Raw genomic sequence first — 27,903 nt, 5'->3', positions numbered from 1 at the left:
CATCAGCCTCTGAGATCAAGGATTAGCCTCTGGCTTTGTGGCTAGAGGTATAGAAACCAGGGAACAGGAGGCAATCCCTGCCTTTCTTAGATTCCTATCATTTGGGCCCAACTTAACCCAAGGGCTTCTGCCTTGGTTTTCATCCCATAAGTTCAAAGACACCAGCTAGGTTCTTGCTCACAATATACTGACCACCAAAAACTACCATCAGAACTTTGGCTGCCATATGCCACCACTGAACTTTCGTAACTGTAGCACTAGTATCTCTTAAGCCTTAGGTCTCTACATATGTATAAGCACTACATACCCTAAACTACTGGCTACCTCTCTCTGAGGCCACATCTGTAGCTGGATCAGCTTCCCTGCCCCGAGTTCCAACTCTCTCTCAACTCCATTTCTTAGGTCCTCATATGTCTCTCATATGCACCCACTCCAATCAGTAATAGAAAAAACCTTTACTGCACAGCAATCCCAACAATTCTAAATTAGTGGGAAATCAGGAAATCGCAAGAGGTATACGTAGAGAACACAGATGTTAACTTTTATTTTTAATATTTTAAATAATACTATATATTTTAGCTACCCTAGTAATGATGACTTTTTTAATTGCCTCTTCCTAGATACCTGACTTTTAGAAGTCTCAGAGAATCTCTTTCAATGAGTATGTGAGATTGAGAACTACAATTCTCTACAATACTTTACCGGTAATAGGTAAGAACTTCTAAATCAGCTTTGGTGCCTTCTTTGGCTTCCTGAGCAAGGTGCCTGATAGCTTTGCCATGAGGTTCCTTGTTGCTGTCAATCCAGTAGAGCCAAACTTCTTCATCATCAATGTCGTCTGAAAGGATGGAGCTCTCCAGAGGGTTGTCCATTTGCATTGAGACCAGCCTTGAAATTAACAACATACAATATCTATTAAGAATTTCACTGAGAAATATGATAAAGAACTACAATGCTTATAAATAATGAACAGAAAAAGATGACTCCATCATTTGGGCTTACTTGGTTTGAATGAGAATGTCTGCATTGCCTGGGCTCAACATAAATTTGCAGATGAGTTCTTGAGTTACAGGTATAGCAGTGGTATTAGACACACACAGATCTGATAAATAATCCAAAAATCTGGCAAAAAAATTAAATTGAACATTAAGAAAAGGCATTTTATAAAATCATAACAAAAACAAATTTGGGGATATAACAAACGTGACTTGTAAGGTACATTTGTTAGTATTATTTCCATGCACATATTTCTGATGTGTTGCTCATCTACTACATCATGAGAAACATATTAAACATCAAATTACTTGTATTTAATACAAATATTTCTAAAAAGGATATAAGCTCACTTCTATTTATTCATCCCACAGCACATTGATTTACAATGTTTAGAAAATCATTTATCTGCCCTAAAGTGAAATAACCCCAGAATTGAATATCAAAACAAAAGCAGATCAAAGCTAATGCTGTCCTGCGTAAAACAGGAATACAGCACACACTTAATCAAAGTGCAATCAGAGGCCCATTTCCACCTGCTAACATTTATTGGCTGTGCTAATTATAATTAGTTAAGAAAATTTTATCAATTGGCTTGGCTTTTCTGCATTCATTTCTCCCAGATAAGGCATCATAGTGTAATACAAAGAGAATATTATGTGGAATCAGAAACCCTTGATATACCGCTGATTCTATTCCTTCCTATTGGGCTATTGTTGAGTAAACTATTCCCTGGTCTTCTTTTTCCTCATCTCTAAAATGTGGATAATAATATACAACCAGTGTACTTCGTGAGAACATGCAAGGAATTAAATGACACAATGTATATGAATATACTTTAAAGTACTATAAAACTATATGTTTTTACATTTAAATATGTCTAGAAGGGGGTTAGGTCTGCTATAAAGCAATAACTCTTTATCATATGTAATTATTATAGCAATAAGCCTCATCTAGTTTTGCCCATAAAAGGGATATAAAAGAATTTTAACTTTAAAAAGTTCTAAGAATACAGCAAAAAAGCCACCATCCCCCCTAGAAAAGAATGTTGCATGAACCACTTCAAACCTTGGCTCACGATTTCTCCTGAGTAAACTGACAAATGTTTCTATTTCTTTTGCTGTGATATGTTTCTCTAGTAGTTTTCTGTTGTTGTGCAACAAAGCTGTGATGGTATCTTCTGCCAAAATATCATAGCCAATCTGGGACTGCATGACACAGAAATTCTTAGCAATATATTCCTGCAAAAAGAAAGGCTGTCAGAATACACTGCCAAACAGCTTAGAAATGACAGGTTCCATTACGGTCAGCAACACTGATTCAATTAATCATAACAGAAAACCCACGAAAAATTATTGTACAAAGAAAAGCAAGTAAATAATTCTTCAACAAATAGGACTTTTTAAGGAAGGAAATGAAAATATTAGCATACACCTAATTTAAATTTTGACAAAAATACTATATACACAGAAATACTTTTAAATATGGGTGCTTATACTCTTGAAGTATAAGTGAGAAAAACAATAAACCTAGTTAAAGTAATAATTTTTATGACATGGAAACTAAAGATTTCACCACCCTAACAGACGCCCTTCTTCTAACACTCATTAAGTCATAAGCAATGATTTCAATATAATTATGGAAAGAAAATAACTCTGTGATCTATACTGTTACACAGAGAATTATGCAGGTAGACCTAGGTGATTTTTCTTTTTGTACAATATGCCACAATGACCTATTAAATCTTCTCTTTAAAATAATGATAACATTTCCTACCACTTTTTACCTTTAAAAAGCTATCAAATAAGATAACATGATTAATCACTTAATTGATCTGATCCATTCATCCAATCATGTTTCTTAAAAGCCTCCTTCATTCCAGGCACCCAGCATAAGGCAGTAAACAAGATAGATAAGCTTTCATAGAGCTCTCATCTAGTGCGAAAAAAGGCAGGTAAATGAGCTCATAAATAAGATCATTTTACATGCTGATAAGTGAAATGAAACAACTAAAAGGATGGAGAAAGGTGGCAACTTCAGATAGAGCAGATGCTAAGGAAGTGACATTTGAGCTAGGATAGAAATGATGAAAATGATAAAAAGGAGGCAACATGGGAAGAGAAGCCACCTAGGCTGTGGGAGTAGCGGGTGCAAAGGCTCTGTGGTAGTGAAACCACGCTTTTTGTGATCTATAAACAAAGGGTGGCCACTGGAGCCAGAGTGCGGAACTGAGTTGAGAAAGCAAGAGCTGAGGTTGGAGAGGTAGATCTTCGCGGGCTGTAGTAAAGGACAAAGATGTTACGCTAAGGGCAAGAGAAAGTCGTTGGGGAGTGTCAATCATGCATTAGTTAATGTGTTGCTTATTCTTCACACTAACTCTCCTGTATTCCAAGCCACTATTGCTCATTTCCCACAGTCTGTGTACAAGCAAGACTGGTAAGCCTACCCCCTCCTACAATCGAAACGTTTTCACTTCCGTTTCCTGGGTATTCTCCTTGGGGATGTATCTCTGTTATTTGGGAGAATTCATTCATTAGAAAGTGGTTTTGCTTTTTTTATTATTATTGGAACCTATCTATTCCTTAAAAATTATATTGGTTGCACAAATCTAATTATATTTCAAGCAGCAATTTTGTGGCCTTTCAAAATAATGGCTTTCTGTTGGATAGCCAATTAAATAAAGGAACTGTCTTCTGTTAGTACATCATTTTAAAGACACATATTGATTTACACACTTTTGTGACTATTGTAATTATACTACAGTATGATGCAAACCTCCAAGATGTTTGATAAATAGGTCAAGACGTTGACAAATAATCAAAAGAAATTAGAGATGTTGCCAAATCCTATAAATAAAAATAAACAGAGACTCAATATGGGTTAGTGCTAAATCACAAAAGAACTCCCTCTGAGGACTACATAAAACATAGCTACGGATAAAGGGAAACAAGGTAATTATGCAAAAAGTAGAACATAAGTCTGCTTACATTTTAAAATCATGTTCTAAAAATATTAGAAAACTGGTCTATGCTTAATACAAAGCATTCTTAGTTCAACAGAAATGAGAAAGGTATTGAACTGGAACGTGCACAGAATGTGAAGGAAAATAAAATCTAACTCTAGGGAATGCTGGGAATTGTTTTCTTTTGTCAGCTCAATGATCTACATCTTGAAAGACATCCCAAAAGAGATAAAGGGTGGTCCATCCACAGTCATATATTCTTAAAAAAACAAAAAGCAGATTTAATGTTCTGGAACTTAATTTTTTTCCCAATAAAATAAGGACAACCCTTTATCTTGGTATGTCAAATGAATACAGTGAAGCTGGGACAAATAATTCCAATGACAGCATTTTCACTTGGGAAGAAGGATGTTTGCAAGTAGGATTATATTAAAAAGTATTTAAGGATTTGTTTATATAGTCGCCTTCCTCGTTCTTGCCCCTTGTCATATTAGTTATCTTCTGATATTCTGTTTTACATATTCTTGTTAGACCTTTTCTTAATCTTTAAACAGAATTTCAAAACCAATGTATTTTAACACATTTTTCTTAGAGCAAAATTTTTTTTTCTTGCCAAAAACCATTCAAATTACTAAAAGGAAACAGTGTGATGAGTATGAGCCTGGGTTTGAATACTGTCTTCAGTCTTAAAACTGTATCATCTTTAGCAAGTTATTTAAACTCTCTGTGCTTCAGTTCTTCATCTTAACTCAGTACTAACTGAGTTAAGTTATAAAACGTGCTCAGAGATGAGCCTGGTACAAACTAAGCACTCAATAAATACCACTAACTTTTCCCAAATAACCTCCAACTTCTAGGCCTGAAGTCCTAGGCCCTACACATGGCTTAGCCCAATCTGCCTTACCAGCCCTCTCTCACATCATCCTTCCTCACGGACTAAACTCACCAGTAACATTTCCTAAATTATACACTCATCTCTCAAACTGGCTAAGAGAAAACTGGGACACTAGTCTACCTAATAATCTTAAACAACCAAACATGTATATTATTGAACACATTGCAAAATATTACATAATTTTAAGATAAAAATGAGATAAAAGAAATGTCATTTGCAGTTGACAACTTTTAGCTATGTCCCTAGATACACCTGGCTTCCCTGTCTCCGCAGTTGGGAATATCTTTGGGCAAAAGTGCCCTTTCTAGCATCCATCCTTCTCTTTTCATAGATCCGTCTTTTCTAAAATGCCTGTTCCCTTACAATTTATGAAAATGATTCTCATCCTACTCCAGTGCTTCCTTCTCCAAGCAACCTTCCTGGATTCCCTCAGCCACAGCTGGGCTATTCCTCTTCTGAATTCCGGCAATGCTTTATCTCTCACACCCCCTCTCTGCCTCTCCTTTATATTTCAGATGCACAAGCCATATCTTTCCCACAAGACAATGAACTCTTTGGCCTCTACATAATGATGTGATACCTCACATGCTCCTAAAAAGCCGAGAAATGTCTCAGTCCTCTTTACATGATGTATCCTGCATGCCCTTGGCCCAGCTGGAGCTAATACCATGCACACAGACAAACTTAGACATCCTCCCTCAACAATTCTAATTTTACATGGAAGAATAAATGCACATGTCAGCTCAAAAATACATACAGGTCATTTTTGTGTGTTCCCAATATGACACATTTCATTGCAAACTGCAATTTTCCATTCCTATTTGAAATGTTCTCGAACAGTCACCAATGAACCTTGCCCATACTGTAAATGTTAAACAGAGGTCGTGACCAGCCGCCCTCTGACCTGATTTTTCCGGTAGTCCTGCTGCGAATGCCTCAGCACGCGGTAGCAGAGCCTCAGCATGTACTTGTAGGGAGCATATCTTTGGTCCCCCAGATCTTCGAGTCTCAGCATGGGGCCTTCTCCTGCTTTCTCCTTAAAGGGTGCTTTAAGAATCCCAAATACCTACCAGAAAACAAAACAAAATGAAAACCACCTATTCTGATGAATGAAGACAGATGTTTTGCAATGTGTTTTAATTTTTTTTTAATAAGCACTATGATTCAAATATTGTGCTTTTGAAATATTAATGAAAAAAAGATTTAGGATATAGGATCAATATATTAAGAAACAGAAAAATACTGATAAAAGAATTCCCTAAATTGAATGACAAAAACATTATTTAAATAAAACACTTACTTTTGATTAGATATTACATTTTATTAAAATAAGAAATATAAAGATGTTGGGTTGTACTAAGTTACATCAACATATTCAGATGAACTAAAATATAGTTTGATTTCTATAGGCTTTATAATTACATCTGTTATATAGCTTTCTTTAATCAAAATAATATAAAAAACATTTATTTTCACTTGAAGCTGACATCAGAAAATTGCCTACAAATATTGCTTCTAAACTTCTTTATAAAACAATTTATTGTTCTTGGTACATAACGATGTGGCCAAACCAATGAATCTATCAGCAAATAAGGACCCACTTGGACGGCTGGTGGTACCCAGTGACCCAGATTCTTCTTCTACGGTTACTAATTGGGAAGTATTTAAAAAGCATTGAGGAATTTAACTCGTTTAGGCGGCAAGACGACATAGGATCACCTAGTGATGAGCTGGTAGAATGAGTAAATTGTTTATAAAAGAGCATCTAGGGCCCTAGCCAGTGTTGCTCAGTTGATTGGAGCATCATCCTGTACACCAGAGGGTGGCAGGTTCAATTCCCAGTAGGGCACACACCCACGTTGCAGGTTTGATACTCAGGGCGCATGCGAGAAGCAACCAATTGATGTTTCTCTCTCACATCAATGTTTCTCTTTCCCTCACTCTCTCTTTCTCTCTTTCTCTTCCTCTCTCCCTTCCTGTTTATAAATATCAATAAAAAATTTTTAAAGCACCTAGGAAAGGGCATGAGCATTAATACAAGAAAGCAAAATGAACAAAAATTATCCTTTAGTTCATGAAATATAATATGAATTCATGTTTCTTCAATAATTCTATATTCACTAAACCTTGAATTTTATACTTATAATACTGAAATAAAGTTTTGACATGTTGGTTAAAATATTAATAAATTATTCAAGGCCCTAAAAGTCCTTGAAATAAACATATTTTTATACACACCCCAAAAGCTATTGTCAGAAAAGACTTTGTCTCATTAGATTTGCAACTTATCTTTGAGGAAAAATTTTAATTAATTTTATATTTCCAGACAATCAGCTACAGAATATTAATTGACAATATGTCTCATTTTTTCCTTTCCCAGCTTCATAAATAGCACACATATATTAATATGAGTTTTATTTAAGTATCTTCCTTGAGTCCACAGTTAAAGAATGCAGAAGGCCATTACTTTATAAAGCAATTAACAGAACAAAAAGAATGCATAAAAGCAGGCATGTTCATATGTGCATATTATTAGGAAGTGAATTAATTTACTGCTGTGTTTTAAACAATTTCAGAAAGAACTTCCAGGGTAAAATCTAGAATATATTATAAAGCACTTGTGAGCTGATGAACAGATCACTCTACTTTCCTATGGAAGAGACAGAAAGAAATAGGAAGCTTCCAAGTTCTCCTGGACATTCTACCTAGAAAGTTATCCAAGCACATTTTCTGGAGACAGTCTGGCCATGTACAGCTTTTTAGACAGCCCCCAGTGATTGCTAACGCCTAGAATTCATACCCTTATGGAATCTTGTCTCCTTGACAATGCACTGGCACTGATGGGATGTTACTTCTAGGATCTATACTAATAAAAGGGTAATATGCTAATTAGAGCAGACATCTTCCGGATGTTCTTCCAGACAAAGTCGCAGTGGCTGTGAGGACCAAAGCTTGGGACAGCAGTGGCAGCAGCAGTGGGGTAATGGGGGCGGTGTCTTCCCCGATCCGCCAGGTTGCCTCCTGCAGAGGGAGCTGAGGCAGAAGCAGTTAGGGGAGATCAGGCCAGCAGGGGGGCAAGTTAGGGTCAATCAGGCCGGCAGGGGGGCAGTTGGGGGCAATCAGGCCAGCGGAGGGGGGACAGTTAGGGGTGAACAGTCTGGAAGTTGGGGGCAGTTGGGGGCAATCAGGCCAGCAGGCAGAGTAGTTAGCGGCGATCAGGCAGGCAGGCATTGAGCGGTTAGGAGCCAGCAATCCCGGATTGCAAGAAGGATGTCCGACTGCCGGTTTAGGCCCGATCCCCAGAGGAGTCCCAGATTGGAGAGGGTGCAGGCTGGGCTGAGGGACACCCACCTCCCATGCACGAATTTCGTGCACCGGGCCACTAGTTAAGCTATAGAAAGACTGTGGCTTCCATCTGGGTGCCCTCTCTTGATCTTTCTTGGACTACTCAGTTCTAAGGAAGGCAAGCTGCCAACTCTTTTTTTTTTTTAATCTTTATTGTTGAAAGTATTACAGATGTCCCTTTTTTTCCCCCCATTGACCCCTTAAAGCCTGCCCCAGGCCTTCACCACACTGTCTGTGTCCAAGGGTTATGCATATATGCATACAAGTTCTTTGGTTGAACTCCACCCACCCACCCCCACCTTTCCTCTAAGATTCAACAGTCTGTTCCATGTCTCTATGTCTCTGGATCTATTTTGTTTATCAGATTATTTTGCTCTTTAGATTCCACATATGAGTAAGATCATGAGTCTTTCTCTGACTGGCTTATTTCAAGGCAGCCCTGTGGAGAGGCCCATATAAGTGAGCTGGGAAGTGATTCCTCTCCCATTTGAGCCTTGAGATGACTGCAGCCTGGTAAATCCTGAGCAAGAACTGCCCACCAAAGTCACTCCTAGATGCCCAATCCACAGGAGCTGTACGTATCTGAGGTTTTCAGCCACCAAGATTTTGGGTGACTTGTTACATAGCAATAAACAACTAATCCAAGGACTTTCCTGATAGTATAATTCAAAAAATAAAATATGTAAACTTAGCACATGAAAACATTCACCTGTGCCAATATGTTTTGTTCCCGCATTAATTTTTGACGTTCTCGGTTTGGCTTGGTGATAACCACATCCAGAACTTCTTGCCCATTGTTAAGTACATCAGCAACAAAGAAGATAAGGTCTTCCAATAATTTGGTTACAAACCTACAGTAAAATGAAAAGGAAATGTTACCATGTAGTGCTAATTTGGGGGAGGAAGTTAATAAACACTAGGAACTGAAACACTGCAAAACAAAGTATTTTACAATAAAAATTATTTAATCGACAAAATATTTAATGCAGTTAATGTGACCAAAATCTTCAAAAGAACATCCCTTCTCCAGTTGCTCCAGTCCCCACTCCCACATCCAGCCCCAATCAAGTATTTGTAATGACTATTATGAAATAAAGCCATGTGAGCCCCAACGACAATCAGTCAATAGGAGAATAACACTGGATGCTTTTCCATGAGTGAACAGCAATAAAGAATAGTTTTGCTTTAGGAAACATAGCTATTCTTCTAAATTCCTAAATTCGAATCACAATTTTTACTCTTGACTCAAACTACATCTTGTAATCCTCACCACATTTCAATTTCTCCAATATAGAGAATAGGAAAAACGAAATGATCTGCGAATAGAAACAGACTAAGCAATCATACTAAAAAATCAGAAGGCCAACAAAAAGAAAAAGAACAATTTTAAAATAATTTTTTAAAAAGTGTTTTTAATCCTCAAAGAGATAAAGAAAGCAATTATATTCATACAAAAAAAAGACAACATATAAAGTGAGATGTGAGCAATGAATAGGCAGATACGCAAAAGAACCATTAACACTAAAATTATAATAATTTAAATAAAAATTTAATTCGTGAAGGTAAACTATTCTACATACATTGCAAGAAAAATTAGTGATTTATAAGACAGTATCAAAAGATATCCATAAAGCAGCACTGAAAATTTTTAAAAGCCAAATTATAAAAAGAAAGGGAAGAGACAGGAGGCTGAATTAAGAGGCTCCAACCTGCATTTAATAGGAGTTACAAAAGAGAGATGAGAGAAAAAGACAAAGAAGCAATATTTGAAGGAAAATGGCTGAAAGTTTTCCAGACTTGCTGGAAGACATAATATTCAGATTAAAAGCATTCGCTAAGTATCAAAAGGGACAAACAAAAATAAAAGTTTTACAACAAAGAAAGTAATCTACAAAATTACCAGAAAGTAAAGGGGAAAATGCCAATAAAGAATAACAATTCCATTAACAGCAGATTCCTTAATTGGAACGAGAGATAACAGAAAATAATTCAATTATAACTTTAAAAGACTAAAGAAGCCTTTGCCAGTGTTACTAAGTGGTTAGAGTGGTGTGCACACACACCCACCCCCCAACGCCCCCAAAGCACCAAAGGGTCATAGGTTCCATTCCTGGTCAAGGGCACAGACCGGGGTTGCAGGTTCAATCCCCAGCCCCAGTGGGGTAAGTGTGGTAGGCAACCAATCGATGTGTCTCTCTCACATCAATGTTTCTCTCTCTGTCTCTCTCTCTTTCTCTCCCCCTTCTCCCTCCCTCCCACTTTCTCTAAAAATCAATGGGGGCCCTAGCCAGTTTGGCTCCGTGGATAGAGCATTGGCCTGCAGACTGAAGGGTCCCGGGGTTCGATTCCAGTCAAGGGCACATGCCCAGTTGCAGGCTCGATCCCCAGTAGGGGGCGTGCAGGAGGCAGCCAATCAATGATTCTCTCTCATCATTGATGTTTCTATCTCTCTCACCTTCTCCCTTCTTCTCTGAAATCAATAAAAATATATTTATAAATATATTTAAAAATAAAAGTATATGGGGGGGAAAAAATCCTCTGGTGAGGATTAACAACAAAAAATAGTAAAAAAGAATAATTTTCAATCTAACATTCCATGCATAAAGTATCACTTAAGAGTAGAGGTAAAATAAAGACATTTTCATATATGTAAAAACTAATAAGATTTATAACCTCATTGAATAAAGCATGAATTTCAGCAAGAAGAAAAGCAAACCCAGAGAGAACTGAGATGCAAGAAATAATGGCAAGCAGAGAAAGACATTAAGTATATTGATAAATATAATAAATAACTGAAAAACAATTTAGATGCTAAACTTTACAGTGCAACCAAAGGACTTGTATGCATGCATATAAGCATAAGCGATGGATGCAGACAACAGGGGGTGAGGGTGAGGGCAGGACTGGGCGGGGGCGGGGGAGGCAATGGAGGGATAAGGACACATTTGTAATACCTTAATCCAGTGATGGCGAACCTTTTGAGCTCGGCGTGTCAGCATTTTGAAAAACCCTAACTTAACTCCGGTGCCGTGTCACATATAGAAATTTTTTGATATTTGCAACCATAGTAAAACAAAGACTTATATTTTTGATATTTATTTTATATATTTAAATGCCATTTAACAAAGAAAAATCAACCAAAAAAATAAGTTCGCATGTCACCTTTGACACGCATGTCATAGGTTCGCCATCACTGCCTTAATCAATAAAGAAAAAAAAATTTTTTAAATAAAAGGTGACACATAATAATTTGATATTTATTTTTTTGTAATTATTAAACACAATAAAATAAAATTTTTAAATGAAAAGAATAAACACAGAACAATGGTTCTAGACAACTATTCCAAGGAAGATGGGAGGCAGAATATCAGCGCATAATTAAAGCATTCCGAGGTACTTTTCTCCCATGAAATGAAGAAATATTTAATACAGGGTGGGGCAAAAGCAGGTTTACAGTTATTCATATGGAAAATAATGCAGTAATTAATAAATAAGAATATAAGAATAAACTCTGTGTTCCATATACTCACAACTGTAAGCCTACTTTTGCCCTACCCTGTATCTTCAAGTTTTATAAGAAAGAATATATAGTTAAGATGTTTGCACAAATAGTTTAAATTTTATGTTCTATGAACATAAGGGCAATTTCTAAATAATAGAAATATTATCTATGGCTTCTAAACCAGTAGAGAAAAAGAAAAAATGGGGAGAAAAATATAAACATCGATCTAACAGAAAGCAATAAAAAAAATGGAAAGCAAAGAAAAAAGCTACACTAAAGAAAGGAAAAAACAAACAAAATAAAATACCATTAGATATCAAAGTAATTCCAACACATTATGTACCAAAGTTGAGCAAATTAAGACTGTAAGATTAGATTTTAAAAACCCATCTCTCTGCTACTCAAAGAGTTATGACTAAAACAAAATGGCCAGGAAATCTGGAATAAATGGCTATCGCAAAAGAAGCATCTACTCAAATGCCAACAAAAGAGAACTCATGGAGAGATGGTGACATCAGGCAAATACAGTTTAAGGGGACACACATGATGTTGCTGTAGGCAGACGTGAGCTCTCAGTCGGGACCACTAATCTGGGAGCACCTGCTGCACGGCCGCTGTTCTGGGTGCTGGGCTTCTGTCACCAGGACCAACAGTGAGCCCTGAAACTACTTAAAGACATGCCACAGTCTGTGCCGTTCACCACCGCCTCACCACCGCATGCATACATGCCTCATGGCCCCGTACCTGGCGTACACCAACAGCTCAGCAAGACGGGAAATGAATGAATATCCTATATAATAAAAGGCTAATATGCAAATAGACCAAACGGCAGAACAACCGAACAACTGGTCACTATGATGTGCACTGACCACCAGGGGGCTTGTGCGGAACATAGTGGGCATCGGCCAAGGCGGGATGGTGGAGCAGGTGAGTGGGGGCACCAGACTAAGGCAGGGTGCCGATCGCTGTCATTGGGGCGAGCCTCTGGTGGTTTCTGAAAATTCTTTGCTCCCCTGTGCCATGGTCCCGCCTGGCGCTTGCACCTGCTGCCAGAGTCAACCCCACTCACACCTGCTGCTGGCGCCTGGCACCTGCCCTGATTGCTCAGTGCTATCAGTGGGTGCGAGTGGTGGCTGCTGGCCCCAATCGCCCTCAGGGCTTCTCCACCTCCCCCTGCTCCTGAGGGAAGATCTGGCTGGCAGCCCCCTGGTGGTCAGTGCCATTCAGCCAGAAGCCGGGCTGAAGGCTGGCGAGTGCAGCAGTGGTGACAGGAGTCTCTCCCACCTCCACAGCAGCACTAATGTTGTCCGACAAGGAGCGGGCCTAAGCCATCAGTTGGACATCCCCCAAGGGCTCCCGTACTGCAAGAGGGCACAGGCCGGGCTGAGGGACCCCCCTCCTCCCCCAGTGCATGGATTTCATGCACTGGGCCTCTAGTTCAACTATAAACACTGCAGAGGAACCCCGTATTTTTTCTGCATCCTCAGAGGTGGAAACATGGTGCAGAAATTCTGGTTTACAATTGCATGTGCCCCTTCTTCCAGCTCTAAACATAGTTAACCGCCCTCCATTTTCCCTCTGGGTGCAGCTCTGCAGAATGAGATCAGAAAATGCTACAGAAGAATATCTGAGGTTGAGGATCTTGGAGCACAACCCGGGAGCTGTGCCTCCACCTTCTATCCGAGGGTGAAGGAAAGGGGGTGTGATGAGAGAGAATGCAAACAACACAGGCATTTTGAGACAAATCTGCAATATTTTAACACCTTCCTTTTGACCTGGTATCATTCTTCCTAGAGTAAAAAAATATCTAATAATAACTTCATTCTCCAGAGAGGGAGAATGTCAGAGTTGTGAGGTATTTTCAGAAAGAATTTTATATTGAATTCTAAAACCGAGAAAAATCATATAAATGTATTCAACTCTGCCAGGCAGCTTTGAATGAATTTTTATGGAAGGTGGCTTTTTCTAAAATTACTAAATTAAGATCAATAATTGCAACTTCCTATTTCTCAAGCAAGACCTTTTTACTAGGATGTTTTTCACTCTAAAACAGTGGAGAAGGGAGCAGGGGGAATACAAATGCATAATCCCTGCCCAATCCTAATTCTCCACCTTCCTCAGAATTACCTTGAGAGGTTAAGATTCTCTCCATCCAGCAGTAACAAGAGGAGCACCTTGCACAGGGTTACAGTCCGTAGTGGTAAGTGCTTGTAATCCTAATCTTTGTGTGTGTTTTTCTTCAAGAATCACTGTAATCCCTAGCAAGGGGGACTTTGTAAGTGAGACTGAGTAAACTTCTGAGCATATGTGGAGTGACAGAGACTAAAAAATGGATTCGTCAAAAGGAAGTGTTAATAGGTAAGAAGCAAATAAAAAAGTGGTATCAGTATCTGTACATCGGATTCCCTTACTGGTCATAATTTAGTTCTGATATTTAATCATCTATAGCGAAGGGAGCAGTGGTTTCAGCTTCTGGCCTTTGTTCATTCTCCCCAGAGGAGTGGAGGTACAATTGAATGCACAATTAGTTGTCGTCAAATGCAGTTTTGTTAGGGGGAAAACAGGTATGAACAAAGGAAGCTGAGAAACAGCTATGCCACTTGTCTGCATATTTATGAGTTTTTTCCCATTAATAGGGGTGGAAATGTATCTTGTGTTGTAAGATATATTTCTAAAAGTTCATAAAACATACATGTTTCATTGTGGCATACTTATAATTCGAGCCCCATAAAGGCACCACCTAGAACAGGAAATGGAACATTGCAAGAGCCTCTTCTAAAGTGAATACCATCCTGACTTCTGTAACAATTATCTCCTTGCAATTCTTTATAGCTCTGCCAATTGCTTAAGCACCCCAAGTAAGAGTGTAGTTTTGCTTGTTTTGAAACTTCACGAATACTATTAGAGTGAATGAGCTTGTGTCTGGTTCTCATTCAATCCAAGGTTTATTAGGTTTATCCATGTTGTTACAGTATACATAGACGCAGTTCATTTATTTCCATTGCTATACTGTGTTCCATTGTATGATATTTACCAAGATGGGACTCACTTATTCAGCTGGTGATGGGCGACTGGGTGGTTTTCAGTTTGCGGTTATTTAGAATAAGGCTGAACTTTGTTACACATGTGTCCTGGTGCACATGTGTAGGAGCATCTTTCGGACAGATGTTCCAAATCATGCAGCCTAGTAGGGGAGCTGGTGAGTCATGGAGTGTCTGCTTCTTTTTTTGCACATGTGCGTGTAGTAATCAGTGAGACCGACCCTCTTAATAAATCTTTGAGTGCACAGGGCAGTACTGTTAACTACAGGCACAATGTTGTGCAGCAGATCTCTAGAACTTATTCACCTTGTATAAATGAAACTTTATACCCACTAAAGAGGATCTCCTCATTCCCCCCTTCCAACCCCCAGCCACTAGCAACCACCATTCCACTCTGTTTCTAAGAGTCGGACTGTTGTGCAACATGGTTTACAATGGCCGAGATAAGGAAAACAACCTCAATGTTTATGGATGGATGAATGGATAAAGAAAATGCAATATATACATACAATGGAATATTACTCAACTTTAAAAATAAGAAAATCCTGTCACATGTGACAACATGGGTGAACCTGGAGGACATTATAAGTGAAATAAGCCAGTCACAGAAGAGCAAACACCGCATGATTCCACTTACAAGAGGAGTGTTGCCTCTTTAACTTTTCTAGTCACTATCAAAACTATTTTCCAAAGTGCTTATACCAACTATAATTTCACCTGCTGTGTATGAGAGTTCCAATGTATGAAGGATTAGATAAAATATGTGTATAGTGCCAACATGAGGTAGGGATAAAATAATTAACATCTATCAATATCATTCTCTTTCTCATTTCCAAAACCAGAGTTGAAGAATTAAGGAGCCAGTTTCTCAGAGGGAGTTGTAAGAGCAGAGAACTACACCATGAAGACTGTTTTCTGGTATTATATATTTGGGTTTTTTTGTTTGTTTGTTTGTTTTTTGTGGTACCTGAGCAGAGAACTGTATCTTGAATAAGTAAGAACAACAAAAATACAACTTCTTTTAGAACCTTTAGAAATCCAAAATCGCAAATCAAGTGCAGCAAAAGGTACTGTGAATCTCTTATGAAACATTTAAAAGGAAAGATCAGCCCAGCCAGTGTGGCTCAGTGGTTGAGCATTGACCTATGAACCAGGAGGTCATGATTTGACTCCCAATCAAGGCACATGCCCAGGATGGAGCATGCAGGACGCCGCCAATAGATGATTCTCTCTCATCATTGATGTTTCTATCTCTCTTTCCTTCTCCCTTCATCTCTGAAATCCATAAAAACTATTTTAAAAAATAAAAGGAAAGGAGATGTTAGAGAGTAATGAAAAACAACTCTTTTCAAGCCAAACTAAAATGGAAAAAGTAAATATTCCACCAGATTTGAATGTCACCATTTTCAGTCACTCACCACGACCTGCTCAGCAGAATCAGGTGAGCTGCTATGGAGCGCACTCTGAAGATTGCTTTAGGGTGCTCCCCATAGAGCACAACATATATGAGTTGTGTCTATTAAAATACCATTGTGGTAATGGAACGTTTACCTTCAACGTAAGAAGCCTCTCTTCATCTGTGCCTATAGGAATACTAGTACTGGTTACCCACGTGTTCACCTGAGGTTTACTGCAGGAGTGGACAATTGAGTCTTGATGATTTAAGAGTCATTTTTAAAAGTTACTAACCTCCTTTCATTCTGAGTTATTGTGCCATTTTCCAGCTTTTTCACCGTGGTCGCCAGCACTTTATTTGCATCATTGGCAAAATCTAAGTCTCGCACCTCAGACAGCGGGACGGACACAATGGCGAATGCTTCTTTATCTTCTTTTGTTTGGCAAGTTCCAATCTGCAATGTGGTGGGGTTTTGGCCATTCAGATGAGTCGTTTCTTTTTAAACAACCATGCAATGTACTTCAAATACCAATACATCTTAGTACGGTTTAAGAAATGCAAAACAGGAGTAGATCATGCAAACACCTAATTCCCACCCACAACACCTTCTATGAAAGGCGAAAGGAACACAGATGGTCCATACCCACATCCTGCCTTGTCCCCAAACGCATCCCTATCACACTTGCTCTTTGCTTCCGTTTCAACAGAGAAAGTGCAGTCCTGGAATCTTCTCCCCTTTCTCCAGGCTGCCCCCACCCTTTGGTATCTGTGCCGCATCCTCCTCAGCCTCACAGCCCTGCCAAAGCCAAGCCACTTAGCTCAGCTACCTAAGCAGCTGGCAGACACGAGAGCATGATTAAATGAATTGCAATAATCTCTAATACTGGTGAGGATGGGTTGAAAGAAATATGTCAGTCACCCCTTAATCCTATTCACACAACATTTGGCTGAAAATCAAACCATTTTCAGGAACATTTACCTTCAACATAACAGGCCTCTCTTCATCTGTGTCTATAGGGATACTAGTGCTGGTTACCCATGTGTTGGTACATAAATGTCTTAACCGAACGTAGGAGTTCCTAAAAGCAAAATAATATAAAACACAATATAAAGTTAACCCACTTACATATTAACATATTTAACAATTTCATACACAATATGAATACAGATATATTTTAGACTAGTAATTGACTCAAATATTGATCAGTCAGGTTGAAGGAAAATTTCTGAACTATAGACTCTTTCAATGCATGCAGTATTATTACCTAAGTGTGCCCAGCAGTATCAGAATCACCTGAGAACTTGTTAGAAATGCAAATTCTGAGGCTTCATCCTCATCCACTGACTCAGAAACTCAGAGGGTAAGGCCCAACAATGAGTATTTTAACAGGCTCTCCATGAAATTCTGATAGATGCTAATGTGACAAGCATTGATCAAGTAACCAACTCAGTTAAAACTGCTGACAGCAGTCCTTTTTTGGGGGGAGGGAAGGGTTAATCCTCACTCGAGGATATTTTTCTATTGATTTTTAGAAAAAGTGAAGGGAGAGGAAAAGACAGAGAGAAACATCAATGTGAGACACATCAGATTGGTTGCCTTCTGCACATGCCACAACCAGGGCAGGGATCAAGCCTGCAACCAAAGTATGTGCCCTTGACCGGAAGCAAACTCAGACCCTTCAGTCAGCAGGCCAACACTCTATCCACTGAGCCAAACTGGCTAGGACAGTAGTCCTTTCTGTAGTTTAATCATCTGCATGTAAAAGTATACACCGTTGATCTCATTATTCGTGGATTCCACACTTGTTTTAAACAGTTCCCAAACACAGTGCGGTTTACTATACCCAAGAGCAAGGTTGTGCTGTGCCTTAAGGAGAAAATACTCCTGTTAGATAAGCTTCATTCAGACATGAGCTGTAGTGCTAACAGCTGTGAGTTCAATGTTAGCGAATCAACAACATAGATTAAATAAGGTGTCTTTAAACAGAAATATACATAAAAACAAGGTTATGTGTTCAATGACTGCCAAAAATATTGTGACCAGAGGCTCACAGGAACCTAACTGTGTATTTCCCCGATGGGCAATGGCTCAGTAGTTGCTACTTCAGGGTACTGGGAATAATAAGGATCAACTGTATATGAACTGTGAGAGTGTCTGAGAAAGGACAGCTAGAACTTCTTCCAACTCAAATATCATCCTTGTTAGTGAATCTTCTCTTATCATTTCATGAACATAAATGAGTTGTGTCAATTAAAAGAGTACCATTGTGGTAAGTCCTCTGCTTTCAAGTTCCTGAGAATTTAGTAGGAAATGTAAGACATATATGAGTCATACAACATAAGACAGAAAGCAATAAAAGAAAGTCAACTAAAATGCCAAGGGCCTCAGAGAAAGTAAGAGGTTCATTCAACTTCATGGTTCTGCTCATTCACAAAAGTAAATAAAGACTGGTTTTCAAAAATCTAAAATAGCAAAATCCAACCATTGTCCAAATCATCAGAAATTTTAAAAATAACTGTTTTACCATCTTCTGCATAGATTTACCCAGGAGATGTTATTTGGATTCACTTGTCTTCCCAGCTGTCTTTTAAGCATCTGGAAAGTGTGGGCCACATCTTATTCAGCCCTGTGGCTGTTGCCCCTACTCTTACTCCTATACTTGTTCAATAGATGCTATTGAGTCAACCTAGATTGCTGGGTCCCAAACTAAAGATATTACACTTACGTATAATTTTATATTTTGCAAGAATTCTGAAAATGAATAACTCCTTCATTTGCCACGCAAATGTGCTGCTATTAAGGTCTCGATATAATCTGAATGTCTAAAACATGAAGGCATTGTAGCATAGTGGTTAAGAGTATAGATTTTTTAGTTCCCACACCTCAGGATCAAATACCTGGGTAATGATTTTAAAAACTAAAGCCTGCATCCCACAGCCTAAACCAGGGGTGGGCAAACTTTTTGACTCGAGGGCCACAATGGGTTCTTAAACTGGACCGGAGGGCCGGAACAAAAGCATGGATGGAGTGTTTGTGTGAACTAATATAAATTCAAAGTAAACATCATTACATAAAAGGGTACAGTCTTTTTTTTTTTTTAGTTTTATTCATTAGTTTTATTCATTTCAAACGGGCCGTAGTTTGCCCACGGCTGGCCTAAACTCTGGCTGCACTGGTCAGAGCACAGAGAGATCCCAGTGCTACCCAGGTGATTACAATATACAGTCAACTTGAAGAGCCCTGCTCTGTCTCTCGTTCCTTATTTGTAAGTGTGCTGCCAGGATTGGATAAGGACTTGGCAGGGCTTAGCACTTAGAAAGTGCTCAAGAGCTTTAGCATAAGTGTAGTTATTATTAAATGTTCATTAACATTAGCTTTAATATAATTAATGACAAACAAATCTGTTCATACAAAACTCCGTTCTACACTGAGAAAGGTTTCAAAAGCTCTACTAAATATAACAGATTAACGCTTTCAGATAAAGCAAGGCTCAGGGATTTGTCATGGGTCTATGCACTTTATAGTGAGAGCTTTTCATCACTTCCTTAAGCAAACTTTCTTGGTTAGAGTTCAAGAAGGACTCCATTTTGCTTTTAAATTTAAAAGGATGAAAGTCTTATGAGGATTAAGATCCCAATACTGAGAAGAGAAGGCCAGAGGCCTGGGTCAGGTAACACCTTCAGAGGGAATCTCTTTACAGGCCAGCAGAACAGGGAAGAGTGAGGTACACCTCGCAGGAAGCCAAGATCTGGCAATATTTCTCCTGAAGGAGAACAACCACGAAAGCCTCTGGGAAGTTCAAGGAGCAGTGTTCCTCAGCAGTGTTAGAACGGCAGCGTTTTACACTCCCTGAACGCAACCTATAATGTCCGCATTTTGTGTAAGGACCATAAGCCTCACCACTGTCATTTGACCAAGGCCAAGTACAATATGCTCTATCAAGGACAATTTAGAACCATCCACTAGACATAATACCATGGGCAAGACTCATCTATGCATCTAAAGCAGCGATTTTCAACTGGCGTGCCGCAAGAAATTTTTAAAACATGCAACAGCTGACCTCTTTTCCCTTACACTGTCAAATAGAAAAATGACAACAGCCAACACAACAATAGCTGTCTAGTGTGAATGAAATCAAATTAGACCTATTTTTCTGTAAGATCAGGAAAAAATATGATATAGTTTTTGGTGTGAAACAGAATTTTAGTAATTAGTTTCTGTGCCATGAGATGAAAAAGGTTGTAAATCGCTTATCTAAGAGAGTGCATCATAATATTATTGATGGAAGGTAGACAGGTGTAGGCAAAAGAGGTTTACTAAAGTAATCAAATACAAGCAAAAGAATGTAAGATATTGTCTTACATTAAGTTCTGGCTACCACATTACCAATCCTCCTCTCCCTTCCTCTTGCTCACTTAGGTCCAACTTGTCTCCCAGCTGGCCCTTCAGAATACTTGGTAAATTTCAAGATGTTTCCATTTCATATTCCTGCTGCTTAAAACACTAATATGGAGGACTGATTCCTGAAATCATTCAGATAGTTTCTCAAATGTCCTAAATCAGAGGCCATTTCTGAATACTCATACGTAATAGAACTCTCTCCAAACTCTGCATTTTTTCAAAGCATTTTCATTACCTGACCTTATATTTAATGTTTGTATATCACCTCTCTCCCTCATTTAAATTTAAGTGAATAACCAGTGTGTTCAGTGTTGTCTTCCCAAAGCCAAGTGCAATGCCTAGAATTTAATCGATGTTCAATAAAGATTTGTTGACTGACTAAATGAATGAACGAATTAATGAAAGCTATCTGGGATTTAACATGATAAAAATAAATTATATCAATATTAATAGAAAGCTTCTAGATTAGTATTCATTTTAGTAACCAAAATCCATACAAGCAACAATAAATGATTGCTATACATTTTTCAGAATTCCTTTGGTCATGCACATTTTAATTATTTACAAAAATAAAGCAAACTATGTTAACCTACTCACAAAAGAGGCATGATTTGTTACACACTTGTTCTTCACTTATGCTCTCTCCCTTTATATCACAAAAATTATATAACATTATGGTTTTAATGTCTTACCTTTCAGTGAATTTATTCAAAGAAACACTATCCCTTAACCATCCCTGATTTTCTTACCTAGGAACCAGGCAGTCCGCTCTCTGAAGAGTGGTGGCATCCAGTTCAAAAAGGGACGCAATGTCATTCCCATGTGGGACCGAGACCAAGGTGTACATGATCTTCTCCCCTGCCTGGCGTTTCTTCTTCGACGTTGGAAGATCTCCATCTCTCTGTTGAGCAGATACAAGACTATTTACTTTTACCAGATTTCTAACTAAACTCTCCAGTTATCTGGGATATAAGGTTTAAATCTGCATGTTATTTCTTCATTGGGTTACAGTGATGTATATTTCACATGAACCAAAAATAGCAGGTCAGGCCGGACAGCCTTTGAGGCAATTATTATCAACAGTGCTAAGCCTCACACTCCTGGAGGGGTGGCAGGATCTGGGCAAATTATCCAGGCACCGAAAGTCACATTAGTTATGTTCCCTTCCTTTACTAAACCTATTTACACAGTAGTAATTTTGACCATTCCACATTTAAAACAAACACAAGGAAGAACTAGTGTGTTGAATCATATAGATATCATAAGTCAAAGAGTAAGCATGACAGTGTTTCAGAGCTCCTGCCTAAATCCAAAACCATAAATGGGACATTAACCTGGAGAGAAGGAGAATCACCCACAATATTCCCATTCAATTCATTGGCTTGTTCCATTAGAACCAAGAACATACTATAATAGCATATGAAGTAAAATAAAGTGAGACCGTCACAAATAAAAGCCTTCATAATGATGTGACACTCAGTCAATATTTCTAGGTCACCCTTACCATTTTAGCAGGCAACACACAAGACTGATGATTAGGTATTTCTACTTGAACTTCCCCACGTCCCAATCCTCCGTGGAAGAATTTGATGCACAAGAAACCAAAACATAATATAAGCGTGGTAATTAAGTACATAAATGTAATTAATTATACATATTTTTTAATATATTTTATTGCTTTTTTACAGAGAGGAAGGGAGAGAGATAGAGAGTTAGAAACATCGATGAGAGAGAAACATCGATCAGCTGCCTCCTGCACATTCCCCACTGGGGATGTGCCCGCAACCAAGGCACATGCCCCTGACTGGAATCGAACCTGGGACCCCTCAGTCTGCAGGCCGACGCTCTATCCACTGAGCCAAACGGGTTCGGGCTACTTATACATATTTATTGAAACAAATTAAATTTTAAAATGAGACACAGAGAGAGAAAGAGAGCACCATTTTGTACCATCACAGGAAGTGGCTCAAAAGGCAAACGAATGCAGTTCATATCCAACCACAAGCATTTGTTTAATGGCTGCTATGACAATGAAATATTACACCTGATCATTGCAAAACATTCACTTGTATTTCCATCCCAAGATTGTGAATAGCATGTTCCTTGCAACCAGAAAACGCTTGCAGTTTCATTCTGATGTCTTCCAAAAATGGTGCACAAGCTGGTAGCACCTCTGAACTGTGAACAGGCAGAGAAACTGCCAGGGTTTTGCTCTGAACCTAGAACTACTCTAAAAAAAAACAGTGTCTATTAAAAACTCCAGAGTCAAGAAAATATTTGTAAATCATATATCTGAAAAGAGAATTATATCCAGAATATATAAAGAACACTTACAACTCAATCGTAAAAAGACAACCCAATTAAAAATTGAGCAAAGGATTTTAATACACATTTCTCCATAGAAGACATACAAATGGACAAAAAGCACATGCGATGATGCTCAGCATCATTACTAATTAGTTAAATGGACTAGGACGGCTATCATCAAAGAGACAGACACTGACTACTCTTGGTGAGGATGTAGAGAAATCGTAACACTCATGGACCACACAAAAACTTGTACATAAATGTTGGTAGCAGCATTATTTATAACAGCCAAAACATAGAAAGAACCCAAATGTCTATCAAACGGTAAATGGATAAACAAAATGTGGTATATGCACACTGGAATATTATTCGGTCATAAAAAAAGAATGAAATACAGATACATTCTACAACTTACATGAACCTTGAAAACACTGTGCTAAGTGAAAGAAGCCAGACCCAAAAAGCCACATATTGTATGAGTCCATATATGAAGTGTCCAGAATAGGCAACTCCATAGCAACAGTAGATTCGTGATTGCCAGGGGGAATGTAACAAATATAGCTCTTTGAGGGGATGGTAACCATCCTCTCACCATTGCCGAGTGTCGATGCAACAAATTAGCATTCCAGGCTTCTTGAAGGAATCCTGTATGTCTAAAAGAAATAAGTGTCATCTAATTTCCTAAGCCCTGCACACCCATCTTATAATTATAATTTAGCTTTTCATATAGATTTTCCTTCAAAGAAAATGCATTAACTGATCCAATGATTTAGATATACCTAGCAATTGAAAGTTGGCATTGTGGTTTATACATCAGTCATCTGTGAGTTCATTTAGCAAGAGCCGATACACCTGTATGCACTCCCCTTTTTCAATGCTAATAAAATGAACTTTCTAGACTTATAAAAAGAAAGCAGATCCAGGTTCCCAGAGATTGTCCTTCTACCCAATCCTCCTTGGTAACATCCCCAGTGGGGGTCCCAACAAAAGTAGTCAGAGACCTATTTAACACTGAACAATAAAAATCTTTTCCAAGCATAGAAAAACCTCACTTCTTGGGGCTAATTTTAAAAGGTCACTCTGAATTACTCACTATTTAAGACCCAATTTTAATTACATAGGATAAGAGGAATGTACTATTGTACCACTAAATAATTTACTTAGGTCCTTGGAGGAAAAAGCTTTAATGAATAGATAAGTTGCGTTTATAAATAGCCTAATAATTGTTAGTGTGAATAAGAGCTTTTAACCTGTTAAGAAATTTTTAAAGAGTGCTGCATTCTTAAATTTTCTGCTTCCAATCTCTTTCACTCTGTGAATCTGCTTAAACTCTCCTTCGGAAACAGTTTGACAGTAAAATTCAAGCCAGCCCCTCAACATTTTTAAAGAGCAAAATATAAATAATGAGCTATAAGTATACAAGTTTTAAACGTATGGCTCAAGCTTCATTGTACCAGAAAATCGGTCTTATATTTCTATAACACAAAGACAGTTCTGCTCAAAACGATGTGCTTGTGGCTTTTGTATATAAACCCACATCATTTTTTAAGTAAGAAAAAGACACAAAAGCACGAGCTCCCCACAGAGCATTACAGAAGCACAATGCCCTCCCTCTTGCATCATGAGGATCCATGAAGGTACAGCCGAGCTTAGACAGGTGTGTTAAATTTAACATCAGCTGGCTACCCAAAACACTCCATTTAGGGAATGCAGGGCCTCAGAATATTAACCTCGTCTGCTGGGCTCTTATAAAACTAGCATTTTCACTTGGAAGAGAAGGCATGCAGCCTCCCGGGTTATAGGAGGTGAAAATCCCTTATGAAAATCAGTCCCAGGAAACTCATGGCCTGCCTGGCTCCCCTGCCTGTCCTGGGACCGCCGGTGGCAGCACAGCAGTTAGCCTCCTGTAACACCTTCTCTGTTGACTCATTTGTGAGTCATCGGATTGTTAGCAGAGACATCACGTTGCAATTCTGCTGTCAGGAGCCAGAGACATTCTGTAAGAAACAATGTATGCGTTTGCAGGGCTGATTCAGACCTGTGTGAGGCCACAGCAGCATAATGATGTGCAGGCATCTGTGTTTCTGTTCAGACCCTCGGGGGCTCTGCCTGCTGACTTTATGTAACAGACACAATCCTGCCATTTAAAGCTGCAGACACTTCTTTTGCCATGGTTCCTCAACAATCTGTTATTCTCAAACTAAACCATAGTAGGACCCCTTTTTCATTTCCCTATCACACTACCATTGATGAATATACAGTAAAACTCAAGGAAATGTGGTGGTCTTCTTTCAGAATCTGGTACCCACCAACCCACCCCCCCCAAAAAAAAATTCTACAGAATAGGATTTTCAAGTATATTTCAGCAAAGTTTCATAGTTCCTAGAACATTTTTGTTTCTGTATGTTTATACACAAAGACTGATGATTTTCACCCTAACTGGTTTGGCTCAGTGGATAGAGCTTTGGCCCATGGACTGAAGGGGTCCAGGTTCGATTCTGGTCAAAGGTTTGCATCAAGGTTGTGGGCTCGATCCCCAGTAGGGGGTGTGCAGGGGGCAGCTGATCGATGTTTCTCTCTCCTCAATGTTTCTAACTCTTTATCCCTCTCCCTTCCTCTCTGTAAAATCAATAAAAATATATTTTTTAAAAAAGACTGATGGTTCTCAACAGGAAGAAGTCTGGCCCCCAAGAGGGCATTTGGCAATTTCCAGATACACTTAGAGTTCTGCAGCTTGGGATAGGGGGAGCCCCTGCTGGCATCCAGTGAGTATAGAGCCCATGGAGGCTGCTGAACATCCCACAATGCAAAGGAAAGCTCCCCACGACAAAGAATCGTCAGACCTAAGACATCAGTATTGCTGAGATCAAGAATCCTCAGCACAGACAAGACGCTCCCTTGAAAACATCAGATCACATCACACATAAATATGGTCATGTTCAAACGCACGGTGCCACTCCCCCAAAACCCCCTTCAAGGAGCCATTTGAAGGGATGAGCGGCCTTTCAAGGAGAAGAAACGAATGACTGTCAGGTTCCCGGCCGGGCTTGACACAGCTCCAGTGTTTACAGAGTCCCTGTGGGTGCCACACATTTGTAAGATTGGAAATAATAGGCTCTTTTGTAGAATAAATACAGCAATTTGGGTCTTAATGGGAGCTCTGACACACACCACCTCATTTCAGCAGCACCATGCATTAACCTTTGACACTTCAAACATGGAAGGCAGCGTTTTGATACAGGTTGATAAATTACAGGAAAAATATTAACTGGATATTAAACAGACAACACAGGGAAAATTAGGAAAGAAAATAATTAGCATGGCCACAGTGAACCCAGGCATACTGGAGCCCAGATCTGAGGTGAGAGAGAATTCTGTTCTGCTTTGGGAAATTGGTTTCATTTTTCATAGGTGAAACTCGAACTGCTCCTTTTTTTTTTTTTTTTTTTTACACAGAAACGTAATTATTGGTAGGTGGTAAATGGTCTATAAAATGAGGAGCCATATTGTTAGCTTTATTGTTCCATATTCTAGGTTTTATTTACTTTCAAGCTGGGGATTTTTGGAGAGGAAAAGAATAGAATGAGATGCCTCCATTTGGATGTGTCTCTGAGATGACAGATGATATCCAGTCATAAAGTCCCACAGCAAAGGCAGAACCACCTGTGTGACCTGCAATTAAAGTATTGCTCAAACAAAAGAGTGCTCTTTCTCACCTTTAGAGGTGAATAAAGAAATTATATTCCAGAATCAAAAGGGAAAAAAAATCTATCATGTCTAAGTAAAAGCTTAACTAACACAAAGAGTGAACTTCATCATGGATTTATTTCTTATATTCTTTATGCTGCTCCATAAACCTTCATACACTCTATTCTCCCACTCAGCTCTGCCCAGAATTATTAGCAGCACCACCAAATAGTATGTAGCTGAAAGGAGATGAGCTCAGAAATTCAATTCAATTCAATTGCACTATTTGAAGCTTTGATATGATGCCCTTTGAGTAACACACTTTAGAATATCAGAAAAATTAGTCATCTAGTTATCTGATGCTTCAATGTCCCCCTGTAAGTAGAACCCAGATTACCCCGAATAAAAAAAAGATAGGCCTACTGTCCTATTTAAACATGATGCCATAATTCCATTTCTCCTAATTTCTTTTCACTTCTGAAAACTAAATCGAGACCCACCATATCTCTCAGATGCTAGCTGTCTTCAGCGTTCAATCACAAATGGCCTTCAAGTTGCTAGAAATCTCCCTAAATATCCTCTAGTAGACACCTTATAACCTAAGCCATATCGTTCATCTTTTCCCTTTTAGCTTTGATCCACAGCCTCTACTCAGAGACTCTCCCTCAAAGACCCTAGTCTTGAAATTTCCTATTAACTTTTTAATTTGTTCATATAAAATATAAACAATATATCTTGGATTTGTTTGAGGGGGGGGGGAAACAACTCTACTCACCACATTTTTTCCTTCATTTTGGGCATCTCGATAATCAGGATTAAGCTAAAAAACAAACAAAAAAACTAGTTTTAACTGCTATTAAAAGCACATTAACAAGATCAATGATCTTTAATTCAGTTCACTATTGTACCCTTAACTAAGTATAATATGAAAAGAAGCTAAGAAAGAAACCACTAGCCGGAGCTCCAGTGGCGCAATCGGTTAGCGCGCGGTACTTATAAGAAACCATTAGCAAATATTACAATTTAAAACCTCACCTTCAAACTTTAGCAGAAGGAGACAGGAGCTAAACTGCCAGGCGTATGGACTTTATTTACATAGGAAGAGCTGACATCTTTGAACTGGTGAGAGATGACAATCCCACCTCCTCTGAGGAAGCATTCAAGAGAGTTCATTTTACACACCACAAATTCTACCACTGACTAATAACTCAGACACCAGTTTTTAAAAATACAGCAAAGGAAAGTTTTAACAATGAGTCAAGATCATGCTCCACACGCTATACACACAAGAAAAGAAAATTGAGCAAAAGGGGAGAAATATATCAGATATATATCAGACATGTGGGCTAACAATGCATGAGGACTTCTGAAAC

General features: G+C 38.7%; 1 protein-coding gene across 5 annotated transcripts in view; it reads right to left on the bottom strand.

Annotated features, from left to right (window-relative positions):
- ITPR2 (inositol 1,4,5-trisphosphate receptor type 2) overlaps window positions 1–27,903 on the bottom strand; it is a 417,029-nt gene that overhangs the window by 286,801 nt on the left and 102,325 nt on the right. For 4 of the 5 annotated variants that reach the window (XM_023744345.1, XM_023744344.1, XM_023744346.1 and 1 more), the window contains 9 exons: window positions 27,306–27,350; window positions 21,286–21,437; window positions 17,114–17,213; window positions 16,428–16,588; window positions 8,905–9,046; window positions 5,755–5,916; window positions 2,062–2,234; window positions 1,003–1,122; window positions 703–888 (listed from right to left, as the gene is read on the bottom strand). In XM_023744345.1, the coding sequence (XP_023600113.1) occupies window positions 703–888; window positions 1,003–1,122; window positions 2,062–2,234; window positions 5,755–5,916; window positions 8,905–9,046; window positions 16,428–16,588; window positions 17,114–17,213; window positions 21,286–21,437; window positions 27,306–27,350 (1,241 nt within the window). Of the gene's footprint in view, window positions 1–702; window positions 889–1,002; window positions 1,123–2,061; window positions 2,235–5,754; window positions 5,917–8,904; window positions 9,047–16,427; window positions 16,589–17,113; window positions 17,214–21,285; window positions 21,438–27,305; window positions 27,351–27,903 lie in introns of those variants that run through there. The other variant, XM_023744348.1, reaches the window with a different exon arrangement.

Source organism: Myotis lucifugus, unplaced genomic scaffold, assembly GCF_000147115.1.
Source record: "Myotis lucifugus unplaced genomic scaffold, Myoluc2.0 scaffold_451, whole genome shotgun sequence".
In the NCBI taxonomy this organism is placed as follows: domain Eukaryota; kingdom Metazoa; phylum Chordata; class Mammalia; order Chiroptera; family Vespertilionidae; genus Myotis; species Myotis lucifugus.
This window is presented reverse-complemented; position numbering and strand designations above follow the sequence as displayed.